The sequence below is a fragment of the Rhopilema esculentum genome, chromosome 15 (genome assembly GCF_057945365.1).
Source record: "Rhopilema esculentum isolate cy_ngs chromosome 15, ASM5794536v1, whole genome shotgun sequence".
Lineage (NCBI taxonomy): Eukaryota > Metazoa > Cnidaria > Scyphozoa > Rhizostomeae > Rhizostomatidae > Rhopilema > Rhopilema esculentum.
Window position 1 is genome coordinate 3,648,923 of NC_142829.1, and position 27,103 is coordinate 3,676,025.

The 27,103-nt window shown below is 36.1% G+C and overlaps 1 protein-coding gene across 6 annotated transcripts; it reads left to right on the plus strand.

The window, feature by feature from the left end:
- The first annotated feature begins 1,280 nt into the window (after positions 1–1,280).
- LOC135685335 (carboxypeptidase B) lies at positions 1,281–26,631 on the plus strand. 6 transcript variants are annotated; one of them, XR_016144648.1, is made up of 12 exons: positions 1,301–1,411; positions 6,508–6,557; positions 6,658–6,741; positions 7,858–7,969; positions 9,240–9,308; positions 10,067–10,175; positions 10,441–10,504; positions 11,860–11,947; positions 12,419–12,507; positions 14,299–15,681; positions 19,252–19,313; positions 20,883–20,958. XR_016144648.1 is itself a non-coding variant. In XM_089112805.1 (10 exons), the coding sequence occupies exons 1-10, from the start codon at positions 15,496–15,498 to the stop codon at positions 26,568–26,570; spliced, it is 1,332 nt and encodes a 443-aa protein (XP_088968931.1). In that variant the 5' UTR covers positions 14,380–15,495; the 3' UTR covers positions 26,571–26,631. The 6 variants fall into 6 exon arrangements, 4 of the variants coding, with proteins under 4 accessions (XP_088968931.1, XP_065057316.2, XP_065057320.2 ...); XR_016144649.1 differs by lacking the exon at positions 6,658–6,741 and having other exon boundaries at positions 1,281–1,411; XM_089112805.1 differs by lacking the exons at positions 1,301–1,411; positions 6,508–6,557; positions 6,658–6,741; ... (4 more) ...; positions 11,860–11,947; positions 12,419–12,507 and adding exons at positions 22,407–22,637; positions 23,192–23,293; positions 23,461–23,562; ... (2 more) ...; positions 25,654–25,738; positions 26,383–26,631 and having other exon boundaries at positions 14,380–15,567; positions 20,883–20,964.
- The last annotated feature ends 472 nt before the right edge of the window (positions 26,632–27,103 follow it).

Sequence of the window (27,103 nt, forward strand, 5' to 3'; positions counted from 1 at the left end):
TAAAAATCTTTAAATTATAGGTGATAACGTTTATGTATGACTCTGTCATGAATGTCAAATGTCTCGTCTACACTATACTATCGAACCTTGTTTCTGCCTGAGTAGGGGGTAGAGTGAGCCCAAGTAATATTTTCTGTAGTGCGAACACAAAGTTACCTAGCCAAGGTTGATCTGGGCTGACTCGGCCCGGGCAGACTCGGCCCGGGCTGACTCGGCCCGGGCTGACTCGGCCCGAGTACTGGTTTCTATAAAAAATTATTGAATACAACATGCACCTAGCAGCATACCCTTCCCTCTACAACGCGTATAAATGCTTGATGACACTTAGCTGCACCCAAGTTTCCTTTGAAAGATTATTCAGCGCTACTGATAAATTCAAAAGAAGAGAAAACTTTCCACTTGATTGCGAGCAAGTCATTGGCCAATTTGCTGATTCATTTGCACTTCTTCGAAAAGAGTCGAAACTCTGAGAATTTAAATAAGTTTTGATCTTGATTCTTAACTCTACATGGGATTTTAAAGCCTGTTTACACGAGAGGAAAGGTATGGATCCAATTGGGTCCGAATTTACGAATTAAAGTCGATATACTGCTGCTATTAGCGTATTGCTTTATTATCAATTATTATTGAATCAATCGTATTCTAAGCCACATTTTTAGTGGGTGTGGCTCAATTTTTCTCGCCACGCCCCAAACCGGGCCCTTGAGTTTTCTAGCCACCCTGCGATTTTGACGCCAGACCGCCCCTGAGTGTGGTTTTGAAATAGTTTAAAAATATCAGTAATTATATAAAATTAAAAATTGGTTACCATATTTAGATTCTGTTATTAATATCCAAGCATTGAATTATGACCTATTTTCAGCTTTTTCTAGCTAGAGTTTGGCCCAGATATTTTATAGCAGTTTCTGTAAACAAACAAAGAAAAAGTAACTAAATCACATCTATGTACAAATGTGTTAAGAAATTTATGCATTGAGTGGCTAAATATTGTTGCTGGATCCGTTTTAAAACAGATCAATCATTATTTTCTGGAATTTCGACGAGACAGAAAACACCACAGCAAGCACCGCGACTGTAAATGCTTCGAATTTGTGAACGACTGCTTATTTTTCCAATGTTAACATCAATTCATAAATTTAAGTACAATATAAGGCCACTCACAAAATTTCACATCGATATTCGAAAGAGAAGTGAACGAAATCAATCCTCACTTTTACCAAATTTATAAGGGCTCGGTATGGAGCAAGTTCCTTTTTGCCACTATTCAAAATGGCAGTAGTAAACAAATTGGCCTCACAGCGGACCTGCGAGTTAGACATCTAGCGCCTTCGGCGCTTCTATATCATTGTGGAGGGGGATTTGAAAATGGCCGATGATTTGCACGAGGAAGCTTGGTGGGAAAGTAACGATGGTAAGTGTTCTATTCTCAGTGGATTTATTTTGAAATCTTTACTCATTAATCGACTGTGACTATGGATTATATCGCCAATTTCACGTGAGATGAGGTAGTTTTCCCTAAAGTTCCGCTGGTTTCATCTTGGAAGCTAACACTTGAGATCGAGGACCGAGGAAGGCAACGGGCAGGGCAGGGTGATATATTCTGAAAGATTTCTTGTGACCGCAATCTTCTGCATAAAATTTCCTTTGATAATCATTAGGAATTTTGCGTTGGAGTATCTCAAGAGTGCAACAGATATTATGTTGCTTCAATCAAGCTGGAGCGGATCTAGAAATTATTCTGAGGGGTTCTAAAACGTAAGGCTTGGTAACCTAGGGTGTTGCTATGCACAAACTCCGTACCCCTGCTAATAAGCCATAATGAAATGAAAGTCTTCCATAAACTAAAAAGCCTGGATGCCTTGATTTATATAGTAATTTTTGGTTTCAGCTTTTATGCCAATTGAACGCAATTTGCAGCTCGCCGCTTTTATATTCACTTAGGGTACAAAAGTATAGAAACTGTAGTCAAATATGATATGATGGCCCGCAGTGGCAAAAGGACCGAGCCCACAAATTTTCAAAGCAAATTTTAATTTTTGACTCTTTGCAGCCATTTATTAGAACTTGATCAGCTTGACCAAAAAATAACGTGGCTGGTGGAATGAAGCCCTTGAAGTGCAGTGCAAAAGTTGAACACAGGGATAGCATGCATCGACATATGACGCCAAACCAAACAAATGAGGCCCTGAACGTTTCGCTATGGGCCTGGCGTTTTGAGTATTTTTATGTATTTGAAATTCTTAGAGAAAAAAGTATTCGCAGGAATATAAGTAGGTATAAAAAGGAAACCCCTTTTGGTCAATAATAGTAAGGGCAAGTTTTTGAGATGTTTTTTATGTAGTTCTTGAATGATTTAAAAAAAGAATAACAAGGGCTCGGGCAAGCTTTATCCTCTGAATATAAATCATACCTCATGGTCTATGAATAAGACGTGAAACACGGAGTTGAAACTTGAAAACCGTTCTGTTATATAAACCAAAGTGTTTACAAGTTCTGCCGTTACAGCATCGAGCATCAGGTAAAGATCGTCAAAAGATCCATGAAAACATATTGCAAATTTGCGCCTAAGCATTCGTCGCCTGCTGGATCATAATTCAACTCCCCCTGTTCAAGCTCAACTCCCCCTGGTCATAAAATCACTTATAAATTTGACTGTAGATTGAAGCGAAGAAACTCCCCCTGGTTTGTCGGTATTCTTTGATGTTTTGGATTTTTGAAATCCATGGGTTCTCGTGCCAAAGTTTAGAACCCCTCGACCTGGCACCGTGATTGGCTAGATTCACTTCAACGGGTGCAGAAACTCGTATAATTTACAGGCCACGGGTTCCTTAAGTGGCTGGATATAAGAGGAGACAATGCTTTCCGAGTCTGTAGAATGCTATACAGGACAACCAGGGGGAGTTTCATAACACTTCAATGCATGGACTGAAATAACAATGTGGAACAGTTGTGAGACGGGGCATTGAAGCGGAAATAACAATTTCAAGAGATGTGCATACTTCCCGGTATTATTTAAATGGTTTGAATAATAATAAACAAAATTGCGGTAGAATAAGCTCTAATCCCCAAAAAGTTTTTTCTCAAATCTGAGGGGTGCTCGAGCCCTCTTCGCACCCCACTGGATCCGCCCCTGATCAAGCATGTCGCACAAAAACGAATGAAGCAATTTGACAAATGGTTCGTTCCCAAAAATATAATTATGTGCAGCAGAGGCGGCATAGAGCTACGAAAAGAACAGGGGCAAAGGAGTGTACTGAAAAATACTTCAAACGCCAATACCAATGAGAAGTAATTTGTTACTTTTTGTATTGGAAGCTTATTCTTCTAGCACAATATCACTAGATAAACATCTTTTTCAATGTAATGATATTATTTTTCTTTGGGTATTTTTATGCCTTTAAAATTTCATAACTTCTCCTAATGTGTATAAAACAGTTAAATTGTTTATTCATAACTGAAGATTTCTTGATAGGAAAATATTTTACTTTGAATCCATACAGGAAAATATATGTTCCGCCAAAGATCTTTGGCATACAACAGCGGTATTTCCACCAGATTATGGCATATTTCTCTGACAAAATTTTGGTGTAATTAAATTGGCGTGCCATGAATGTACTTCTTTTTAATTCAAATATTTGCTGATGTTGTGTAATATTTAAAAAGTTTTCTAAAGCTTTCTAAACACTGTCTTTTTAAGCGCATGTAGCAATTTATTTTTCAGGTTCACCTTCTGTTTATGCTCTCCCTTTGTGCTGAAAGTTTCTGTGGTAGACATAAAAAATTATTTTTTAAAACTAGCAAAAGTTTGGAAATGGCACTGAACGGTTCATCCTTAAAACGCTCTCCCCTCCTCGTTATTTTGGAAGTTGGTATCTGAGAAAATCTGCAATAGAATAAGTACCCTGAGGAGCAAGGGGTTGATATGCCAGACAAAATGCAAAATTGAGATTGGATCCAACAACAGGAAATATCAAAATCAAGATGTGACTAAGCAGTTGAAAGTGGATACATTCTAACCAAATCTATTGGGCATCGTCCCAAAAATTTTCTTTTTCTTTCCTTGCAAGGGGGCTCCACTTCAGTTTTATCCAACATCAAAGGAATATTTCGTGGCCCTGACTAATGGCACTTACAAATGCCATACCTTATTCAAAATGTATTTGCAATAGGTGGCATGTTTCCATATACTTAAGGACATGGTCTGCAAAACATTTTTCTTGGGCCTGGACTCCTACTGTTAGATTTATATTTGCCCCAAACCTCCCCAACTTGTCCTTATCTTAATGGGCACTGTCCTTATTTTGTAAGTTATGCAGAGGGTCTGGTTGCAAAAATTTTCCTAGGACCTTCAGTCCCAGAGCTCCATTCTATTACTACCTCTCAACAAACTGTATTCAATTTGTATTCAATTTGTGTTTAATCAGTAATTCATTCAAAATTACCACACTACATCAGTCCTGGACTAAAATTTTATATAATTTGGAACACCTGCTTAATGGAAGTCATGGACTAAAGTGAAGTTGCTCATACTAAAGACCTTCTCATTTGCCATCAGTGAGAATAACATCAAGCAGTTCCAAAGAAGAAAAGGCAAAGAAGAAAGGGCAAAGAGAATAGACCAAGGAAATATCCTTTAGGCACTCAAAAGTCTGAAATTCGCAAGTTGCGAACTGTGAACTCATGTAATAAGAATATTGGCTTTCACAATTTGCATATAATCGGAAACAATGAAGCCTTTATGAAACACTTAATGATTAACTCCAGCTGACATTGATAAGTCTGAATTCTTAATATTTTCTCTATACAATTAAAGTTGAGTGCAAGCCTTTGTTGGTGACTCATTTTTTGCAAGCACTATAAAGCTCTATGGAGCAGCAGGTGCGGATCCAGATGGGACCAAAGGGGGCAAGGGCTCCAGTCAGATTTTTTATAGCGCCTTCTTTTTTGAAAAATGATAATAATAATATTAGGATAAAAGTTTCTGAAAAACTGCAGATTTTTTATCACCCAACTCACTGGCATATTTATATTGTTTATGGATATTGTTTACAGTATGTCCTTGTCTTTCTGGCTCATGCATATTGTTCATTAGTATTTGCCATCTTTAGTCCAGAAGTCAATATGCCCCCGGTTTTCTATGGTTTATTCTGCAGACCACCAACAACTGAAAATCGGGTTGTTTCGAGTGGTGCTAGAGTAATACCTTCCGCTTTTCTCCATTGGTCTGTATTTTCTCATGGGAAGTTCCTTCTCTGGCCAATCAGGAAACGTATGTGTGCTCCACTCACGAGAATTTTGCTCCAGTCAGAGGGAGCTAGCCAATCAGTGGCCATAATGAGGGAAACAAAACTTGTGGCGGGAGTTCAAAAACCTAAAAATTCAACTTTCTGGGGGTTGACCACTTCTTTTACACATGTCTAGTTTCTGGAGCACAGCGTGAATAGATTACCTTCTCCGCGTGGCAAAAAAAGCCCTCAACTGTAAGGGAAGAAATGGGTAGAAAAAGGATGAGACTATTGAAACAAAATAGAAACTTAGGCGGTGACTGTGTTGGAATCGAAAACGGTCAAACCATTATATCTTTACTTCAGCGAGTTTCGGAACTCCACATAACCCGACATAACCAGTAGACGTGCTGCCAGGTAAGCCTCGACATATATCATGTTGATAACCATGTTTTTACGAGTAATGAAAGCCACAAGAGCAGTCAGCCTAGTGGTGTAGTGCATTCAAAATAACAAGGGGGCTCTTGCACAAAATGTTGCGAAAGGCAATAGCAAAAGTAGAAATCTGCCAATTTTTTGGAACCCTGAGTCAGCCCCAAAGCATGGCCTTCCACATAAAAAAGTTCTGGTTACATTCAAACGGGTTAGGTCATGTCTGGCCTAAACTTAAGTTTATTTGTAAAGAAGGTCCTTGCGAATCAGTGATCTTAAATTTAAACTCAGCAAATGATAGACAACGTTTAGTCAAGATCAAATAATAGCACTGTAATATTTTTATCTTGGCTTACTTAATGCGAGCTTCTTTTCACTTGAGTTGAAGAACTATTAGCAAATTTGCTGAAAGCTCAGAGCTTCCAGTAAACCATAGTAAATGTATTGGGTTGTAAAACTGAAAAATAATTAGGCCTAATCACAAGCAGAGCAAATACAATGAGGCGACAATAAACAGTTATGTTGTACATCATTCACATCAAATCAACAGCTCAAAGAAGCCCAAAGAAGCTCAAAGAAGCCGGAAACAAGGCTGTGTACAAGACAATGCACAAGTGGTAACAGATTATGATAGAGCACATCCAGAGAGCTATGGAGCCAAATACCCCGATTCTTTGCTTCTGTCAAAATTTTTTTCTGGATCCGCGCCTGTAAAGATTTTCTCACTTGGATTTATAACTGTATTTTATATTGCCTAAGCATATAGCAAGGTTATCTTAATCTTTCTAAAAACTGTACAAACTCAACTATTCAAAACTTGTAATAATCCTCATGCCTTTGTTTTATTTAGATAAACAAAAGATCTCCAAGAAAGCCAAAAAGCGCAAACATGCACCAGAAGTAAGTGGAGCTAATGCCTTTTCCTCATTTTCAATCTTTATGGCAATTTGAATCTTCATGTAAAAAACTTTTTGTTTCTAAATTGGTGTGAATTCTTTAGGTACACGATGAAGCCTCAAGTATTACAAATTCTGACAAAAGTGTGAAAAAGAAGAAAAAGAAGAAAAGCCACACTGCTAAAAAGGTTATCATTTTCTAGTAAAAGTATTACCATTATTTGCTGGTTCTTTCTCTATTGCTATTGAAATTTCAGTGGCTGAAATTGCAAAAATAATTTGATAGGAAGTCAATTTGCAATAGAATTTATTTTAAGGTTTCATGGATGCATGATAAGAATAATTTTTTTTAAAAAAGTATTTCTTTTCTTTTGAAATTATTTCAAACTTACGACAATCCGACATACTTTGAAAAGTCATATTCTGGAAATCAACCAGCTCTGGATTTCGCAAGATGTCAGAAGAGGTTGTAGTTGCATCGCACAGAAACTTCATAAACTATATGAAGACGGATTTAGGTTGCTTGAGTCAAAACTGTATTACTGTAGCATTTCAGAAGAGTTACACGAAGTTTTTGGAAAACAATGAACACTCATATAATGAGAAATATCGCGCAATTGAAGGCGGGGTTTAGTTCTAATTTCAAACAATCTTTTGGTAGTACAAAACTTTAAATGGCTTTGAAAAAAGCAAACATTTAGTAAACTAAAGCTTTTCGTCTGACACTCTTCAGAGTTTAAAACGTCAGAACATAGATCGAAAACTCTACGCTAGGAAATATATATAACCAGTTGTGGATCGAAATAGGCCAATCAGAAACACGAGCACATGACTGTATAGGTTGACCAATCACTGCTGCTTGTCTATTGAGAATGTTACCAATGGATTCCTAAGGCGAAAACGAACTCCTTTTGTCTACACAGTAGCGGTTTTTTCGTGCTTATGTAAATAGATTCCAAAACTGCTAGATGGAACGACGATCTGATTTCCTAACATATTTTCTAACTTCCCCTGCATCTCGAACCAAACAGTGAGTTTTAGCATGTAAAGGGTCCAATCTCCAGTTACGTAAACAAAATCTGGTCGATAAGAATGAAGGCATGTCGTCCACGCTCCACATAAAGAGAGCTGTTTCTGAGATCAATACTGATTTAGCTATTTTAGCCAAATAGAAAAGTACACAGTTGTGTTTTCTGTTATGCTTTCCATCGTCAAGATCTACTTTCCATGTTCGATTATTTATACAAGATACCCTTTAAGCACAATAATAATATTTTTCTTTATAACTGTTTTATCTCTCGCAGAATGGAAACACAGAAGAATCTTCTGTCGACAGTACAACACTGTGGAAGTATTTCTTACGTGAAACGAAAGGAAGACTATCCGAAATAGAATTAGAGGAACTAGCAACAGATGGTATATAGTTTATTATTTCTTTTTTAATGAAAAAATCGACAGAAAACCCCGCGAAAAAGACTCCCTTTGACCGTGTTCAATGGATGGCTCCACCTCGAATAAGAGATTTCTCGATTTAGCGTGAATTCCTGCAACTTCACAGATAAGACTAAAAGGGGGAGCGTTCCCTATGGCCCTTTTTTAAATTTGATTCCCTCAAAGTATATGTACTTTCGTATACAAATTCAAAAATTATGAATCTTGATTTTGTTTTCTGACCTTCAATTGTTTTGGCTCAATGAGAAAGAAGAAATGATATTTAAAAATAAATGGGCAATTTTATTGAAGTTTTTAAACACCATCGTCTAAAAATGTTCGTACATTTGGCAGTGTTTGGAGCTTTTCCTTGGCTTAGTTTAATGTTGTTTCAAAATTCAAATCAGTGCTGGTAAAATTGCACAGCTCCGTCCGTATGACACTTCATATCAAGTCTATTACACTTAGTTTTCTGGAACAAGAATCTAGACAGGGCATTGTTGCTATAGCTTGCAGTATTTCTTGGAACTGTTCCTCTATAATCCACAACTTGTTTGCTCATGTAGGTTCGTGTGTCTTGTATAGCAAGCTACTGGGTTATATCAAATAAACCGATCCAGCTTTCGTCTGTAACCATTTTCTCACCGTGGAAACCCGTTTAATTTCTGTTGCTTCTTCAACCAGATCTAGCAATAGCATAATCCAGTTTTTCACAATCCTTATCGTTGAATTTCTTGACAGATATCCCTGCAACCAGATCAATTTTTCTCGTTTACGCAAATGCATCCTGTGGTAATGTTAAATAATTTGGCCATGACGTAAACTGAAAATGACCCATAGTAGGGTTCACACTTCGAAGTTACCCAAACCATCGTCTGTAGTTAGCAATGACTACATGCTTGGTGATTTGGTCTCTATTTAAACCTATTTTTTATTTATTTTAAATTGTCTTTTTCATTTTATATAATTTTACTTAATTTTTTTTAATTTTCTTTTTGTTCCAATTTTTTTTCATGGTTGACTGATTCAATTTAATAAAAATACTTTCTATGATTGAACTACTATGATTCAATTTTATTAAAATTTATTTATTTTTTCATGGTGTAATGGTTTATTTTATCAATACTGTTTGAAAAATACTTTGCTAAATCTCATTTAAGAATTTTAACTTTGTATCAGATCTGAAAACTTAATTTTGTTCACGATTTTTTTGCAAAGCAATGTTATTGTTATCTGTAAATTATCTTTGTCGCAGAGAGCCAATACCTAGCATTTGAGAAGCTTCCAGTAACACTAGACCAGTTGTCAGCAAGCCTTAAAAAAGGTATGGCGTAAAAACAACTTTTTTTCTTATTGCTTTGTAGATATCGGAACAAAGCTTGATTATCATTATGAAATATTGCTCTCCTATATCAATTGACCCTCTTCTTTCAGTCGTACTTTCTAGCAAGCACAAGCTTTTGAAACTACATCCAATAATAACTGCTATTGTTGATATTGGTTCTTATCTATTTTTTTGATATATTCTATTTCCTTTACTCATTTATATCTGTTGCGTTACTACAATTGTTCTATATAGCAGGCCTGAAAAATTTTGCTTTTATAAATGTCTTTCTTAAAAATGCAAAAAGCAAATGTCGCGCACAATGTCTTTTTCTAGACTCCCATCGACTATTCGAATTTGTTAAAGAGGCTGATTAACAGGGTGGGTGGGGGGTGGGGGTGGGGGTGGTTAGTATAAAAAGCAACAGGCTAAAAGCAAGTTTATTTCTCTATTGTTTTATGTACAGTCTTGAAATTTATTGGTGGGGCTTAGGCTCTCCAGCCCCCAGCGTCTGCAGTTCCTGCTTGTTAGTGAAATGATAGCTGGACCTTCATTTTCTGGCCTTCATTTATGTCCCTCCAAGTCTATCTTCTTTTCCTATTCCAATATCATTTAAACATATCTCTTGCTCAAAAACTTAGCCTTTGCTTCTTTAGCTGTTTTGTGAAAAAGTCAATACAATCTTGGCATTAGATTTCATTCTAATTTGACTAAATTTTATTTTTTCATATATTAATGCTCTTGCATGCTTTTTGTAGCGATACCGAATTGGGAACAAAATCTTTCTTCCGTGAAGGAGAGTGATAAAGGATGTCCTTTGTTGCTAATCATCACAGGATCTGCAATAAGATGTGTTGATCTACTCAGGTTGGAGACTTGTTTGCGATTGAAGCACAGCTCGTATTTGTTGCCTTTTGCTTTCAATAGAGACATCAATAATCTTACTGTCAATAGAGAATAAGAATATTATTATTCACCTTTGATCTTCTTAGAGTGTTTCAAAATTCTGACATTAAAAAGACGTTCAATATAAAATGTTCAATACTATCAGAAAGCTTCGCAGCCATTTTAAAATTGAGTTGTTTGTCTACAGAGAGGTTCCGGTTATTTTATTTATTTTTCTGCATTTCAGAGAAATAAAACCGTTCAGAACATCACAATGCAAGACAGCTAAACTCTTTGCAAAGCATTTTAAGGTAATATTTTCAATTCCAAATACATACATATTATGAAGACTTATACTTTTAATGATAAAGCTTTGTATGTTTGAAGGCAAATTTTTCGTTATTAAACAGATATAATTTTCCTAGAATTAGCTAGAACTTTCTAGAATTCTTAGTATTTCGTTGTCAATATCCATTCGTGGGACTGCACCATAGGGACATTAAAATAGCAAGAAATAGCTTCAGCTGCAAATGCTGCTTTTGAAATTTCATCCTCTCCTTCTTAAAATTCTTATTTTTTAACGCTCTATATTTTTAAAACTGTAGTATAATGTCAGGAGGCAAAAAACATTGGACAGCAGTCAAATATATATATTGACATAATTTGCTTAAAGCATAGGGCTTGCTGTCTATTCTATGTGCCTGTTTTAATTATTATTGTCTTTGGTCAATGCATTGCCTGGCATTGAAGATCAAATAGCTTGGCAACCCAGCTTGCTTATTTCTCTGTTTTCTGAGTTTTTACTACATTCTAAAAGGCTTTACAAAAAATTGTCCATTTATTTTTTGATACTAAGGAGGCAGACATTAAAGACCTCGGATTCTAAGAATCATTCATTGTAAACAATCTAGGAATATTTCAGATTACTTGGCATTTCTCTAAGAAACTTGCAAAATCGTTTTAATTCTAAAGATTTGCCTAGCAACGGCTTTCGTGTTGCTTTGATGTTTTTCGTACGTGGTAAAACATGACAATGGAAATTGTTTTAAAAGCAACCAGCTTAAACAAACATTCGTCTATATCCACTCAAATACATTAATAATTTTTTTCTGTATTTATATGGCCACCTTCTCTTAAATGTCCAAGAAAGAAAATGTCCAGGAAAGGCCAATGCAAATAAAAATTATGTTATCTTATTGTAAATCTGTAACATTTTTATGAATGACCTTAACATGAAATGTGTCTCCGGATTTTTCCTTGGCATGTTGTTTGTTTTGATTGGTTGGCTTGGTTTCCTTGGATATCCTGATTGGTTTTTACTAACTTAATTCCAGCCAGTCTAAATCCAGAAACCTACCCTCTTTCTTCTACAGACTTTCTATTCTTTCTCCATTAGACTTAAATGCTTCCAATTTGGCCCTACTGTTTCTTGGCTCTACTGTTTAAGCTTTCTCAAAATGCTAGAAAATACTGATTTATTTTATTCAATGAACTTTTGCCATCTTATTCTATAATTCTATTATACACTGAATGATCAAGAATTTCCTTCCCAAACATTTCTATTAGTTTCTGTTTTTAGCGAAGCTGCATACGTTTATTAGCAGAAGTTATAGTACACTGTTTTGAGATCTACTTTATATTGATGAAGCCAGTTTTTATTCCATAGCTGGAAGAACAACAACACTACTTAACGAAGGCTGCTGTCCACATTTGCGCTGGCACGCCAAACAGGATCTTAAAACTAGCATCAAATGGTAATTTCATTTTTTCATTTTTCATGTAATTTCATTGCTTGTGATAAATCAACCCCCAGCTGAAAGGGTCTTGGCAAATCTTGAATTATTACGATTTCAACCGATATGGTTAATGATAGTATAAATGATATGCGCTCTAAATTTCCTAGCATGGTAGTTTTTCCCATTTAAGCCTAATTGCTATGTTAATAAAGCCCGGAATGGTCCCATTTTTCTTTCTACATAATTATTTTTTCACAATTATGAATTCATTTCCTCAATTTAACCTACCTATACTGAAACGCGATTTTTTTATTATATTCCTCTTGGCACTGCAGATTAAGTCCCCGTAATTTTGGAACCTAGCAGATGGTAATAAAGTCGATGTGTACATGGTAATTAGGGTCTCAAAGCTTGAAATGCAATTTAATCTTAATGATTCTGTGAAAAATTAATGGACATCTATTATTTATCAAATTATCACCTTCCTAGGGTATTTGAAATTCAAAAAACTGAAATATGTTCTAATCGATTGGTCATTCAAAGACGCAAAGCAAAGACAAATGGTGGATATTAAAGAGGTTTGTTCTAAAAAGCTGCTTTGTTTTCTATATTTGTTTCTGAAGATCTTTCCCCTTAATAGTTGTTCTCAGATGTTTATTCAAAGGTGCATAAATTTGACTGATTCTCTGGTCTGATCATTCTTAGCATAGAGAGGTTCTGTGTTAAAGCCTTCTCTCCGCCTGTGCCAACAGTAAGTGCCAACAGAGGAGCCTCTATCTTTCAAATGCTCCTCTGTGTCGATAAAAGATCTCAATGAGGCTCGTCCAAGCCAGCTTCTGCTTCAAAAACAGCCATTAAAAAAATCTGCCTGTAATCATTAGGGGCTAGTCTGTACCATTTTTGTTGACTTTCATTAGATGATATGTGTGAAGGACCATTTGGTTATCAAAGGGCCTAAAAATTAGGTGTAGCCAATTTTTTTAATAGGTTGGTAATTTTAAATCTAAAATCAAAGCAAAAAAATGTATCAAAATATGTTTGAATGTTGAAGATACAGTAGGTTCTTTTATTTATTTGTGGTACGTCTTGGCTCTTAAAAATTTGGTCAGATTACTCACAACACAATAAAAGAAGAATCAAGCATAGATCCATTGTCTTCAACAGGGCTGTGCCTACTTTTGATCTCCTGTTGCTAATTTTAGCGATTTTATGTTACCTTGAGTTGCGATCCTATAAAACTTTGAAAGTGAGCTCCAAGTCTGACTATGGCTAGCCTGTTTTTCCCTTTCTAGCTTTAGTTGTAGCTTTCCGAAACGTTTCATTCTGATAGCAGTTTTCCAGCATAGTATAAAGTGTGGTGGTAAATGTATCATCTCTTGACATTGCTACTTGCATAGTCTGTTTTATTTCCCATTTGTACAACAGAACATCTTTCCAACCGGAGCATCGATTGAATTACCTTCTTACTAATGCCATTTGTAGAGCACATCTACTCATGAAGTTTAGCATCTAGAACACTATTTCCTTATCGTGAAGTTGAAGCAAAAGAGTCTCGAAATGTCGAATGATTTGGTATTAGCAATCAGAAAATTGTTTCTAATTCAAATCCAAACATTTCAAATCTAGTTTCAACACGCCAACTTTTAACAAGATTTTAAATTTTTTTCAATTTCCTACAATGTCCGCCAAACGTCTTGAAACAACAACAGCATATTTTTCATTCGCATCAGCTGTTTCCACTCTTCAATTCAAAACAATATTGGATTATCCTTCAAAGCAACACAATATTCGGAAACAGCCTGTACTTAGAAAGTAGGACGGCTTAGATATGCTAGTAGTGTTTGGGGAAAAGGTATGGGGGCAACTCGACTGTTTCTAAAGGTGTGAATTGAAATAAGATTGAGAATTGGCTGAAACTGCTCGGGTATTCTAAGTACTTTTGGTAAGCATTGAAGGTACCGTCTAGAGTATGCCAAAATAGAATTTCGTACTAACCTTTCAAGGTTTGGATCAGGAAGCTCTTACCCTGTGTCAGTTTAGAATCAAATGAAAATACGTTTAGTTGAAATCCAATGGCAATACGATTCCCTGGCAGACGATACTTTAAGCTGCATTTGTTAAATTGTAGTTGAGCTGAACGTATTTGGACTCTTGCTTCAACTTCACGATAAGGAAATAGTGTTCTAGATGCTAAACTTGTAGTTGTTAAATTGTAGTTGAGCTGAACGTATTACAAATGTATATTTTGGCAGTATAAAATAATTGTAGATCAAACTTAATTTATCCACCGTTGCAGCGTTCCTTCTTTCATTCAAAAATTTCGAAACATTTTTTCTATGGTAATCAATGATGTTAATATTTCCTTGCAGGTCAAATCAGATTTCAATCAACTGTTGCAACTTGAAATACTGCCAAGAATTAATAAAAGAAAAGTACAATTTACTTTATTTTAATGTAAGAATGGTTTGTTGTAAATAGTTATGCAGTATTTGTTTTCTGTTGCCGGGAAGCAAAATTGAATGTTCTATATCTTTTTGTTGCCCTCGACAAGACGAATGATTTCTTTTATAGAAACAGCATTCTTTCTTTCTTGTTGTGGTTAGGAAAGCAAAGAATCAAGCATCGCAGTTATGTTTAGCCGTGTGTTTTGTAGGTACCGGTCATCTGCTCGCACCATTACACGATCAATATATTCCTATAATTTTGCTGATTCTCGTTTTGCTTTGTATCGTGTCATTTTACTAATCAAATAGACCAAAGGTTAATGTGCGCTTTATTAATTGCCCTGTATTTTCAACCTTCTTCTCTTATGGCGATGGGTGCCTTGTCAGCTTTATTCATTGTATTCCATTTCGAGCTTCTTCCCATGCTCAAAAATCATAAATTTAGCTACGTATTTGCTTTTTGGATTTCTTTTCACTGACTCTACCTGTTTTCAGACAAACCATCATTAAGCTTAACCCTAATTTCCGGTAAGCACCTTTCCAAATGAACAGCAAAAGACTGAGTGAATCTTCCTGAGATACCCCTTTATTAGTTTAAAGGTTTCACCTTATTCTTCCTAGGTCCTAAAGCATTATGTCAGGGGGATGATCCTTTTTGTCTACAGATCCATCATCTGAATCGTCTCGAACTTAAAAGATAATAATTGCTGTGGCTGCTCTTAAATATCTTTGTATTGCCAATTCACACATTCAAACGGCTTATCTTTTGACGGTAAACCTACCCGATATCTTGCTCATCATTTTTCTGTCAACAATTAAAATCATTTAAACGATCATATAATATTAATTGGCAAATCAGATAACGAAGATTTCGTCTTGTTAAACAGACAGAAAGCCTTCTTGGTCAGTAACGATCGGATCTCTTGTTGCGACGAAGAGTCATTATTTTTCAGCTTTAATAAGCTTCGTGGTAGCGTTTTCCGATTCAAATGGAAAGAAATGTTAAAGAAAGAAACCTTTATTTAAACCCATTAAACTCTTCAAAACCAGCAAATATTTATTGATACAGACTTTACTGTTTACATTAGGTCTTCTTCCTTCCTTTTGGTGTCATTTAATTCAATGTTTATGTCGGCTTTTAGTCAACAGGTTCAACCGACTTTTCAAGGACATTCAACCCAATACTGCATTCATGTATGTGTTTTTCTAAATATTACTCAAATATCACAGCACCTCCAGTGAATAAGAAGTTCTTTTTTGCCAAGGCGTGCATGTAAGTTGAAAAGTGAATTCCAAATTCTCACGAAGGTGAGTTTAGATGCTATATTACCTTTTATTATGTCAGCGTAAAGGGATCGATTTTTAGAGTATTCAAAAGAGTTAGAAAAGGTTCTCGTTTCCTTGGATCTCTCAACCAGAAAATTAGCTATTTTTCATTTAAAACTTTTTCTTTTTACTTTACAGTCTCCCTTTACTTTGAAGTACTGTTAGTTTGAAGCTGGCCTTTCTCCTGACCGTGTGCCCGGAATTCTGGCCTTTGAAGTATTGCTAGTTTGAATCGGGCCTTTCAGATAACGATGCAAGGATTAACTTTGTTTTCCCTTCAAAATTTCGTTGATTGCAGCAAGAGAAAGTTCTGTATCTGAAATTTTTTTGCCTTTATAGTTGTTGCCTATGTAAAAACAACGATTTCACTACGACCGTTATTGATTTCTTGGATCTGTCATCTAAGCGTGTGTTTAGGAGGATCTTGAAAAATGGGATTTTCCTGTATCTGTGTGAAAAATGGGATTCGCTTACTTCGGGCAAGGCAATAAAATTTGCTGATTTCGGTACCAGGGGCGTAGTGAGTGTCCCGTTTTTGGGAAGGCTAAAGGCAATGTTTTCAATCTACTGACAAAGATATTTTTTTGGAAATTTTCTGAAAGAAGATTGTCTCACTAAGGATTCTCCTGCGCCCCAGCCACTGTGCCCCTGTATGCCCCAGGGAATCGGGATTTAAGTAGCTGGGGTCCAAAAATCACCCTGGGACTGGAAAGATCATTGCATCGAGTCTTTGAACTTTTGCGACCACACCGCGAATTCGGTTTAAACATTGCCTACTGGGAGCCAGAGAAAGACTTTCGCCCTTTGCGGAGCCTCTTTTATCCTACAGACCAGTACTTTCATTCATTGGAAGGAAACAGCGATATTTGCAAGATACCAAGCGTCATTTTACTTTTTGTTTATATGTAAACTATATGCTTCGATGAAAATCTATTTCTCGTTTGAGATTCTTTTTACATATATTTTGTCATCTTAAAAAAAGCTAGGCCTCTAAGCTAAGCTAGGAAATTTAGACAGTTTGCTAGATGATACGTGCTAGCTTCCATGTGACAATCCGATAAATATTTCTTAACAGTCAAAGTTGTGCCTGCCTTGAAGGTAATAAGACCAAGTCAAGTTTACAATTTACTTCTGTATGTGCCTGATGTATGATAATTGATCTACTCGTCTCTAAATCTCGCATTACTATTACGGTATATTGAACGCAGTCAAAGTAAGTACAATTTTTTATAATAATCGGCATTGATAAATTTACTAGCTTTTGAAAAATGTCCTGTTTGTCACAAACGTAGGTAAAGCTGTGTTGATCGGTCTTGCAAGAATAGGATTTATTTAATTTGTAGCTCTGGGATTCATTACGAATGTTCGAAGGCTTATTCCATGATCTCTAAGTGTAATAAAGTAATGTTTCTGGGGGCATTAAAAAGATTTAGTTATTTTAGGTGTGGCTTGGCTAATTAAGTCTTGATGATCCTCTATTAATAAAATTGTTCCTCTATTTTTGTAGATCTGCAAAAATTCATCATGTACAAAATAGCTCCAAGGGTTTTTATGATTAGAGACATTTTTTAATGGGGCTGGCTCGAGGGAGCTTGAATAAAAATTGTCTGAAATGCGAAAATACAAATAGCTCTTGTAAACTCCCATTTTGAAGTTGGACACTTTAAGCTTGGGTCGAATGGCTACAGAAAATGATCGGTGTGATGTAATGCCAATAAAGAAATTGATTCTGCAACCTCTTCTGCAACCGCAATTTCTACCAATACCAGGATAGCAAACTTTAAAATCAATGATTGTTGTCTTATCAGACAGATAATGAAATCATCTCCAATTTCCATAAAGTATTTGTTCATGAGAAGCTTGAGACACTTAATCAGGATCTCTTTGCGCTGACAACGTTGAATTTTTAATGTAATCTTACTTTAAGATAACGCTGTCTGGAAGTACAGGATGAAACGCCTATGATAGCGCTTTCTTTTTGCACCAGTGATAACTTTTTGTCGTTTCAATGATTAGCGAGTGTGTGCAATAACGAAGCTAATTGTATAGTTAGGCTTTACATAACTATCGTGAAAAGCGAGTACTGAGTTTATTCATTCAATAATGTGTACCCATCTCTTTGAAAAATCTGTCTGTTAGCTTTTTAATCAATCAAAACCTTTCGAGTATAATGTCTAAACTGTTTAAAGGTACCACCTTTGTACAAAGGCAACTACCTTGATTGCATTGAAATAAAAAGACATATATTGTCGTATATCAGAAAAAAGCATTGACTTGGTGGAAATATAGTCCTGATGGAAGAGCTTCAAAGATTTACAAAAATTTCTTATGTCATGGCAAGAGAAATGTAATCATTATTGATTTTAGCCAATTATTGCTGTAACCTAAAAAAGTACTTTTTCAGTCTCAGGATCATGTCAGACTAAAGTGTACTGAAGATACAGTAGTTTATAATGACCACAAAGTAGGGATAAGGCTGAAGGGAAACTTCATTTACAAACATTCAAGACTTTTTGCAAGCGCCTGCATAATGTATATGAGGCTTAAAAAGTTTGTCATCGGCCAAAAGGCTTGCTGAAGGGAAACAACTGGTCTTGATAATAGCAAATGATGCCTTTCCTCGCAGATTGGAGCTAGCCAAATGCTGTTTGTCATAGGCAAAACACAGGGAAAGCGAGATCATATCGTCTTATGGTCTATCACTCCTTGCCCGAAATGGAGTTAACCAAGCGACAATTATTCTCCTCGCGTTGTGGAAACAGCAAATTGGCCGCGGATGGTTGCCTTCTTCCCTTTTTCTATTCTATGTAACAAAACAGCTCTGTTGTAATGACTTTCCATTAGTTTTCAACACTCCTAGCTTGTCCTGCCAAGCTAATGAGGAAAGTATTACTTAAAAAATGATTATTAAGATAGAATTAAGAGACTTTATAAAAGGGTATCTTGAAAATCTTGGTGTCTTAATATCAGTGCCCTTGCCTAGCTTCTTATAACTAACACTTGCAAGTGAAGAAGATGAAGACTTAAACAACCGAATAGATTTTGAAACTAAGAGAATGAAATCTTTTGAAGTACTAGAAAATGTTTGCTTATTCAAATTGGCAATATGATTTGTAAACAATGTTGTCGAAGAGAGCAATATTTTCATCGTTTAAATCCTTTCGATTGTTTTTGTTGCAGAGTGCAAGACATGTTTTGATGTTTTTGTCCAAACAATTTTGCAATTACAAAACATTAATCCAGACAAAGCACTCTTTTTTCAATGTATTTGCTGATACAGGTGGTTTTTCATTCTTCTGTTTTCAAGTCTTATGCATTCTCTGGTTACTGTATCATTTTCTTGTTTGCTATCAGTTACATTGAAACAGTTCTGGGTTAAAGTATAACTACACAAAAATCGGTAGGTTGCCTATGGAAACATATGACATGCGCTGAATTTGAAGCGTCTTTCGAGTGTTACTTGAACATTGTCCATACTGTTTTTTACTCTATCCGTACTGCATTCATAATTAAAACCTAAAACTATTAAGCGTATTTCATTTAACATTTCAGGAGATGATTCTGTGGCTGCTAGTGCTGTTCAGTTCTTCCTATGCAATGCAAGACTATAGCAAGTAAGTTGGTTTATTGGCTTTACATTACTCTAAACTATATATATATTATACATTGAGTATATTATACATTGAGTATATTATATATTATATATTAAATAGGTTTGCAAATTGTATATAAGTTGGCAACTCGCCTGCTGCATTTCTCTACACCCAAATCCTCTAATTAGTATAACCCTAAGATCGAAGGCAGCTCACTTACTCTTTCAGCCTTTTTCTCAATAAATAATGTCATCGCATATAGATGTAGACTTCCAAAAAAGCATTTTTATTTAGCTGCTTTAGAGTTTTTCTGTAATGTCTCCTTGGAATTACAATTAGCATTTCTTTTTGTCACAACAATCATCTATGCTTGTTAATGTAAGGACGACAATATTAAGCATTGAACATATATTCTTACGATCTGAAAGGACGAAGCTTGTAGCTGTTAACAATATTATATACAAACAAATTTGCGTGAACTATAAATAACATGATGGGAGCACATGAAACACGAAAATTAATGTCATAATCAGCTAAAGGACAGCAGCTCAAAAGTGAATAATTAATGGATAGCTAAATATGTTGTTTAAGTGCTCAGGCAGACTTTGAACTGATTTTCATCCATGCTCATCGATTTAAGCATGAAATCATTACTACTTTCTCAGTGCGATTCTTTTTCACTAAAGTACAGGAAAATCACTCTGTCGTCTGAACGAAATTTGAATTTCTCGCGAGTAGGACTTTCAATGGCAGGTTCTTATGCTGTTACAAAAAATAGCAACATCTTATTCTTTCATCAATTTTTGTTTGTCAAAAGGAATGGATACTCGAATTTTTGTGTGTAGGCTGCATAAGCTAAGACCTCAACGGTTTTTAAGTCTTCGTAACACTTTGTATCAATAACGAGCCAATATTTAAAGCTTGTAAACAAGTTATTTAAGCCAACTAATTAGATTTCAAGATAAAATTATATATCTAGCTAAATAACTACGAGGAACAGTTGGTGTTTCAAAAATAACGGAAATATCAATTTAATAGCATACAAGTGTATTTATATGTTTTTATGGTCCTACTTTTCACTAGAAATGTTTCATCCACAATTTTATTCGAGAATGTCTTCTTTATTCTTTTTTCAATGACACAGTATCAGAACCATATCATTTGTAATGTGGACCCGTTGTTTTAGATTTTGATTTCATAAACTGAATATTTACATTCAGTTTGAGGGGGGGGGGGGATGGTAGTATCATTCACAAAAATTGGGTTCACAACATCAAATGTCTTGTATATTTTGCCATTGAATGACATCGCAGACTTCCATGATGAAAAATGACTGTTTCATTTGTTTTCAGTAGTTTACAAAATCAATTTTATTGACCTCTCCTGCAGTCAATCAAAAGGTATTGTGAAAAGCAACTCTTGTTTGATCGAACCGGCATACTTTTTGCTTGAACCGGTATTTTCCCTGCATTTGCTTGAACCGGCATACTTTTTTAGTAAAGCATAATGCTTTAGAAAAGTATATACCTAAGTTGCGTATAATTCCTAATAAAAGAATTTGCAATGTTGACAAGTAAGGATTTCTTTTAGGCATAAAATCATATCGGTGGAGCCTAGCTCAGAAGAAAGTATAACAAGACTGAAAGCCCTGTACCATCAAGGTCTTAACGGGGTATGTTTACTATTTTTGTATTTTAGGCCTTCGTCAACACAAAAATTTCCATTCCCACCTTCAGTTTTCGTCATTTTCTAGTAGGAATCCAACATTGTATAGGGGACAAACATTGAATTAGAAAGACGATGAAAGTGTTTCGACACTTTTGACGAGCATTGTTTATAGTTGTTTACACCCTGTTCCTAAATTTCCTAATATTTCCTTGAAATTAATTGTGAATGACTCAAAGATATCCTAAATAGAACTCAATTTTTTTTATCTATGAACAAATATAGACATGAGGCTATCAAAAGTCTCACAACGGCATGGATAGTCTAATGAAACTTTTTCTTCAAAATTTGCTTCAAAACTCAGCATGTTTTATGATTTTATATTAGTCCTTATTTCGTTGTGATAACACTAGCTTGTAGAATATTCAACCGATTACAACATAGTATTGGAAGTAGATAGCCTTACTTACTGTAAAGATAATGAGCTTTGGATTTGGAGTGAGAACAGGACATATTACATTAGTATCTAAACAGATTTTGTTTATGTATTATCCTAATTGCCGAAAGTGTATCATGCAGCTGCAGCAATATTGTGTAAACAAATTTATAGTGACAATGGTGAATAATGATACAATAAAAGTCAGTTTTCTTTCTTTTGGCTTTATTTTGAAAGTCAGTAAGATGTTGTTCTTGATTTGATTAAGGTGAAGGAGTTTAGCGCCATGAACATTTATAAATTTAATTGTACTTAATTTTAAGCTTTTATTTTCAATAGGGGTTAATGAGTAGATCATGTCTGAAAGCAGATTAGAATTGAGTAGACTTGTCCTCAATACGTAGAATTTGCTTTTTTTTTTTGTTGTGATTTGTAAACCAATTTAAAACTTTGTAAACTTTCTTTTACCCAATCTTGAAAATTGTATTTTAAGTTAGATTGAGATATCTTCAGTAGAACTAAGATTTCGAACTATGACCAAAGAAAAAAGAGCCTTGCCTAACTTAAGATGCAAAATACTGTACCATTTTACAAATATGATTGGCATTCGACACAGGTAAAAATGGTTTACAGCCACGCGACCACGAGCGGTTGACCAATCAAATTGCGCACAGAGAAAAAAAGTGAATAGTTTCCGCCTTTCTGCAAATCGGTGAAAACCTAGAGCAGCGCGCAGTGGTTTCACGTGAGCAGTTTTCAATTCCTTTTATGTGCGCGTGCTCTGATCAATTTGGCCTAAGTTACTTTTGGGTTCGCTGTACTTATGCTCGCAAATGCCTTTAATCTGCTTTTTTTCGAGACCTTGTTGTATGGAAATGAAAGACACACAGGAAATACTCCCCTCATACCTGATGCAGGCACTGCCATCGATTGCCTTTAATTTGATAATTTTTTTGCTTCTATTTTGTGTACTTATTTCTCTTATATTATTGCCATAACCTTGTTCTTTGCAGATGACATTTATTGATGACCCCGAGAAGCACAAGGACAGGGTCAATGTCATTGTTGATATCGATGCAGAAAAAATAATTAGAGATGAATTTAGGGATTCTGGTTCTCGAGTTAGAGTCCTTGATTCAAATTTACAAGAGCTCATCGACAAAACCTTGCCTCCAGTTGAAAATGAGACATACAAACGTGAAGTTTATGCATATGACTATACAAAATACCAACCAATTGAGAAGGTGAGGGATTGATGCAATTTTGAAATATAAAGCATTCGAGCATTGTTGAATTGAATTAGCTGTTTTTTTCTAGTTATAAACAATTGGATAGGTCGTGTATTCTGTCGTGTATTGTGTCGGCACTGGATTGGATAGGTCGTGTATTGTGTCAGACATGACATGACATGACATGACATGACATGACATGACATGACATGACATGACAGGACAGGACAGGACAGGACAGGACAGGACAGGACAGGACAGGACAGGACAGGACAGGACAGGACAGGACAGGACAGGACAGGACAGGACAGGACAGGACAGGACAGGACAGGACAGGACAGGACAGGACAGGACAGGACAGGACAGGACAGGACAGGACAGGACAGGACAGGACAGGACAGGACAGGACAGGACAGGACAGGACAGGACAGGACAGGACAGGACAGGACAGGACAGGACAGGACAGGACAGGACAGGACAGGACAGGACAGGACAGGACAGGACAGGACAGGACAGTCGCGTTGTTGCATGATAAAAATTGATAAGATGTATCTCTTGTTGGCTACCAGATTAACAGTGAATTGAAGAGACTTGCAAATGAGTACAGCAAATACGCCTCTATAACGGATCTCGGCCGCACATATGAGAACAGAAGTATGCTGGCATTGAAAGTATGTTTTTATAAACTTATTTATACTCTTCGTTTCATGTAAATCCTAATTATATTGCCAAGCCTTTAATCACCTAAGGCGGCAGAAAATGGAAAACTTTTCAGCACTCTTAAGTAGAATAATTCCTTTAAGTGAGTATATTGATACAATATCAAGATATTTCGTAGATCTCCGAAGGTGATGCAGATAAAGAGATCATCTTTATTCAATGCGGCATCCACGCCAGAGAATGGATTTCCCATGCAACATGCATGTACATAATTAAAGAGGTATGAAGTTTTAAGCTTCTTTTTAATTAACATGTTTGATAGTGAGAAGGAGAATAGCGAAAGAAATCTTATAATTTTCATATTGAGTAAATAAGAGAATGCTATCGAAATGGTATTAAAACATTTCTCTAGCCGGAAATGCCTCTCAATGCTGCCGCATCGCAACAGAGTTTTCATTTAAAATATTGCTCAATTTGATTTCAAATCAGGGACGAACCTTTCTCCAATTTAGTTGCTTGCGAAGTTTCAGTCTAAAGATCAGAACTCAAGACTGCGCATCATTCCATATGAGTGGATCGTTCTTCCTGTATTTAACGCTGATGGGTATGCTTACACGCACAACACGGATCGATTGTGGCGAAAAACACGCTCCCCAACAAGGATTTCCTACTGCTTTGGAGCTGATGCAAACAGGAACTGGCCGTTTCAGTTTGGAGGTATGCGGGCGTTTATAAACAAGAAACCGTTTCCAAATTCTTACCACCGCCCTTTCATAGCCTTTTTCTTTCTTATCAGTCTAGTGACTATAAAGATCTAACTTACTCTTTTATTGCAGCTCATAAATTTTCCGTTTGTCCTTTAAATTTTTAAAATCTTTATGGAAAGATGTTGGCCTGGTTTTAATTTAACTGCCAATATTTTTACTTGCTAGATGCAAAGCATATTTGACATGCGCATTCTAGTTTTTCCAAGGTCCAAGCCCACCTGAGCCTTCTATTGTTACTCAGCCTTTGCTCACCCCTCTCCTTCTTGATTACTTTTCCAATATAATATTCCGACCTTCTAAGATGTTGTATTCAATTAATAGGTACTTACTACGTATGATCATGTGTAGGTACTTACTACGTATGATCATGAGAACTCGTTAGCCGAGTGTCTTATTTCATAGTAGTCTGTATGCCTCTATTTTGTAAAGATGAAGCCCCTGTGTCTTAAATATAGTCGTATTTTACTCAATAGTGTTGACTGATATCAACAATGCCTGATGATTTCATTAAGCATAATCATTAGAACAACCATACAACTTTACATACAATAACTTAGATTGCTATTGAAATTTATCTCCTATATTTTGCCTGACTCAGTTATGTTCATGGTCCTAGTAATTCCCTCAAAGGTTGTTGTCGTTGCGATGATAGTTTTTGGATCGCGTTTCAGGCGCCGATTCCTCTCCCTTCCCTTGCTCCCCAACGTACAAAGGAACAGGGCCACTCTCTGAAATCGAAGTCAAGAATGTCGTGGATTACCTACAGTCAGTTAAATCGAGGCTGAAGGCATTTTTTACTTTTCATTCATATGGACAGTTTATTTTCTACCCATGGTCCTATACGACTGAGCCATCCCCAGATGCAAAGAAGCTGGTAAGTAGAGACTGCAATACGTCGGTCACGTGCATTTCTTAAGTTCTACTATAGGCGGCTAGGATATTTTTATGTAAATTTATTCAGGGCATCAATTACAGAGTCTTTAGAAGGGCTCATTCAAAAGGATCTAAAGGCAAACTTTTGGTGCAATGTAGGAAGCTGTTTCAAACTGTCATTTTCTGTAGACCTGACGGTAACCTTCGACTTTTTTGAGTCAGGTTTTTGGCGAGGATTTTTGCACCCTTAGACTTGACTAAGCTTACCAGAATTTCAAACGTCGGTGGCAAAATATAGACATGGTTGACTCTTGAGAATCAAACAGGCCAACTAACTAGCTAAGGAAAACCCAAAATAGTTTGTTTGACTGGGAAGGACAGTTTCCGTTTGGACCGTTGGTTTTGAGACTATTACGAGTCTAGTATATAACGAGACTAAGCTTGGGCCTTAACCTGTACGTTTCGAAACACCTATGTCTCTTGTTAGTATCAGATAGAATTCAGTAAATTCATTAAGGCTCCTCGTTCTATTATTGAGCTATTCTACATAGGAAATTGGTCCTAGTCATACACGAAAATAAGGCAATGATACATGCAATGCCAAAGACAAAATCGAATATAGTAGTTTTTAATGTGTTCGTTGCTTCCCTTCTTACTAAGGTGACTTTCTCTTTCCCTGCATTTTTTAATGCACATTCGAAATGCATTAAACCTTATACTTTTAATCCTAGAATGCTATTGCGAATATGACTGCAAATGCCTTGTGGCGCGTGAATGGAACAAAGTATTCTGTTGGCCCTCCATCGCGATTGTTATGTATGTAAACAAAGTTGTTACTGCACGACTCAATATTGCAAGTTCGTTCGAACAGGGCTGGTGCCTGATTTTTTAATCATTTTTTAAATGCGTGCAAAATCCTTACTGCAGAAGACATCACTTTGTGATGGATCTCGGCTGTCTAATATTAGATAAAGAATTAATAACCAAGCTTTCTCTACACAATAAACGAAAGAAATATTGTATACTGCAATGAGAATTTCTTTGTTATGTCCATTTGGATAATTCTCCTTTTCTGATTATGCATGTTTTGTCACTTGACAATGGGATTGCTTTTTGCGTAAAAAGAATTACTTTGCAAGCTTCATATAAAAGATAGATAATTTTGGTCCAAAATTTCTTCTCTGCACTAAAAGCGATCTTCAGAAAAAAGCCACCTTCTGCAACAGTAGATATGGCCTCACAAGTGCTTCGTACCAGCTGCAATCGAATCTCGTTATGTATCCTGCCTTCCCAATTTAGAGTCTTAATCTGCCTGATGACATGCAACACTTGTCCTTACAGTGGTTAAAAGTGGCTGTCAGAATGTAGTCATGTAAAACTACTGAGTTATTGCAGTCTTCGATTATCTAAAATTAAAGCTTATTATTTCATGTATTTTCCCATTATCTCAATTTATACAGATTCAGTTGGCGGTGGAAGCATGGACTTTGTTTATGGAGAACTGGGTGTCACCTGCGCATTTTGCTTCGAGCTTCGCGGGAAGTCGGAGATCGTGAATTTCCTCCTCCCCCCGGAACAAATAGAGGAAACGGGGAAGGAGACATTTGTAGCCGTCACTAAAGCAGTTGCACTTTGCAGTAAACTGTAGACTTGCTGAACACTGTAATATATTTATGGTGTAGCCAATTTTGAATGAGAACGTCTTCGTATACACTGGTTTTTATAATCAGTATATATTCTTTCTTCTTTTAAACTTCTTTTGAAAGTACAGTTCCTGATATTAGATGCTGTATATACAAATGTACGAAGGCAACCTCCATGACGTTCAAAGTAAATTATATAAACACTGAGAAATGGTGGCCCCCTTTAAGTCAAATTTGCTGAAAGGCAACCCTCTATATTATAAGTGACACGAAAATAAAATGACGATTGGGTGCTACCACACAATAGATTGCGACTAAGATTGCGACCGCGTTACGAATTGCGGCGTCATCTTATTGTGCAATTTAAGATCAAAATCAGGGGCGGATACTTGGTCAAATATTGGGGTGGCAAGTCTATTGTTTAAATAAGATGACGTCACATTTCTCATTGTTTTAGAACACAAGACCATTGCCCTCTAAAGTATTAGGGGCGGTGCCTCCTCGCTCCCCCCCCCCCCCAGTGTCCGCCACTGAATTC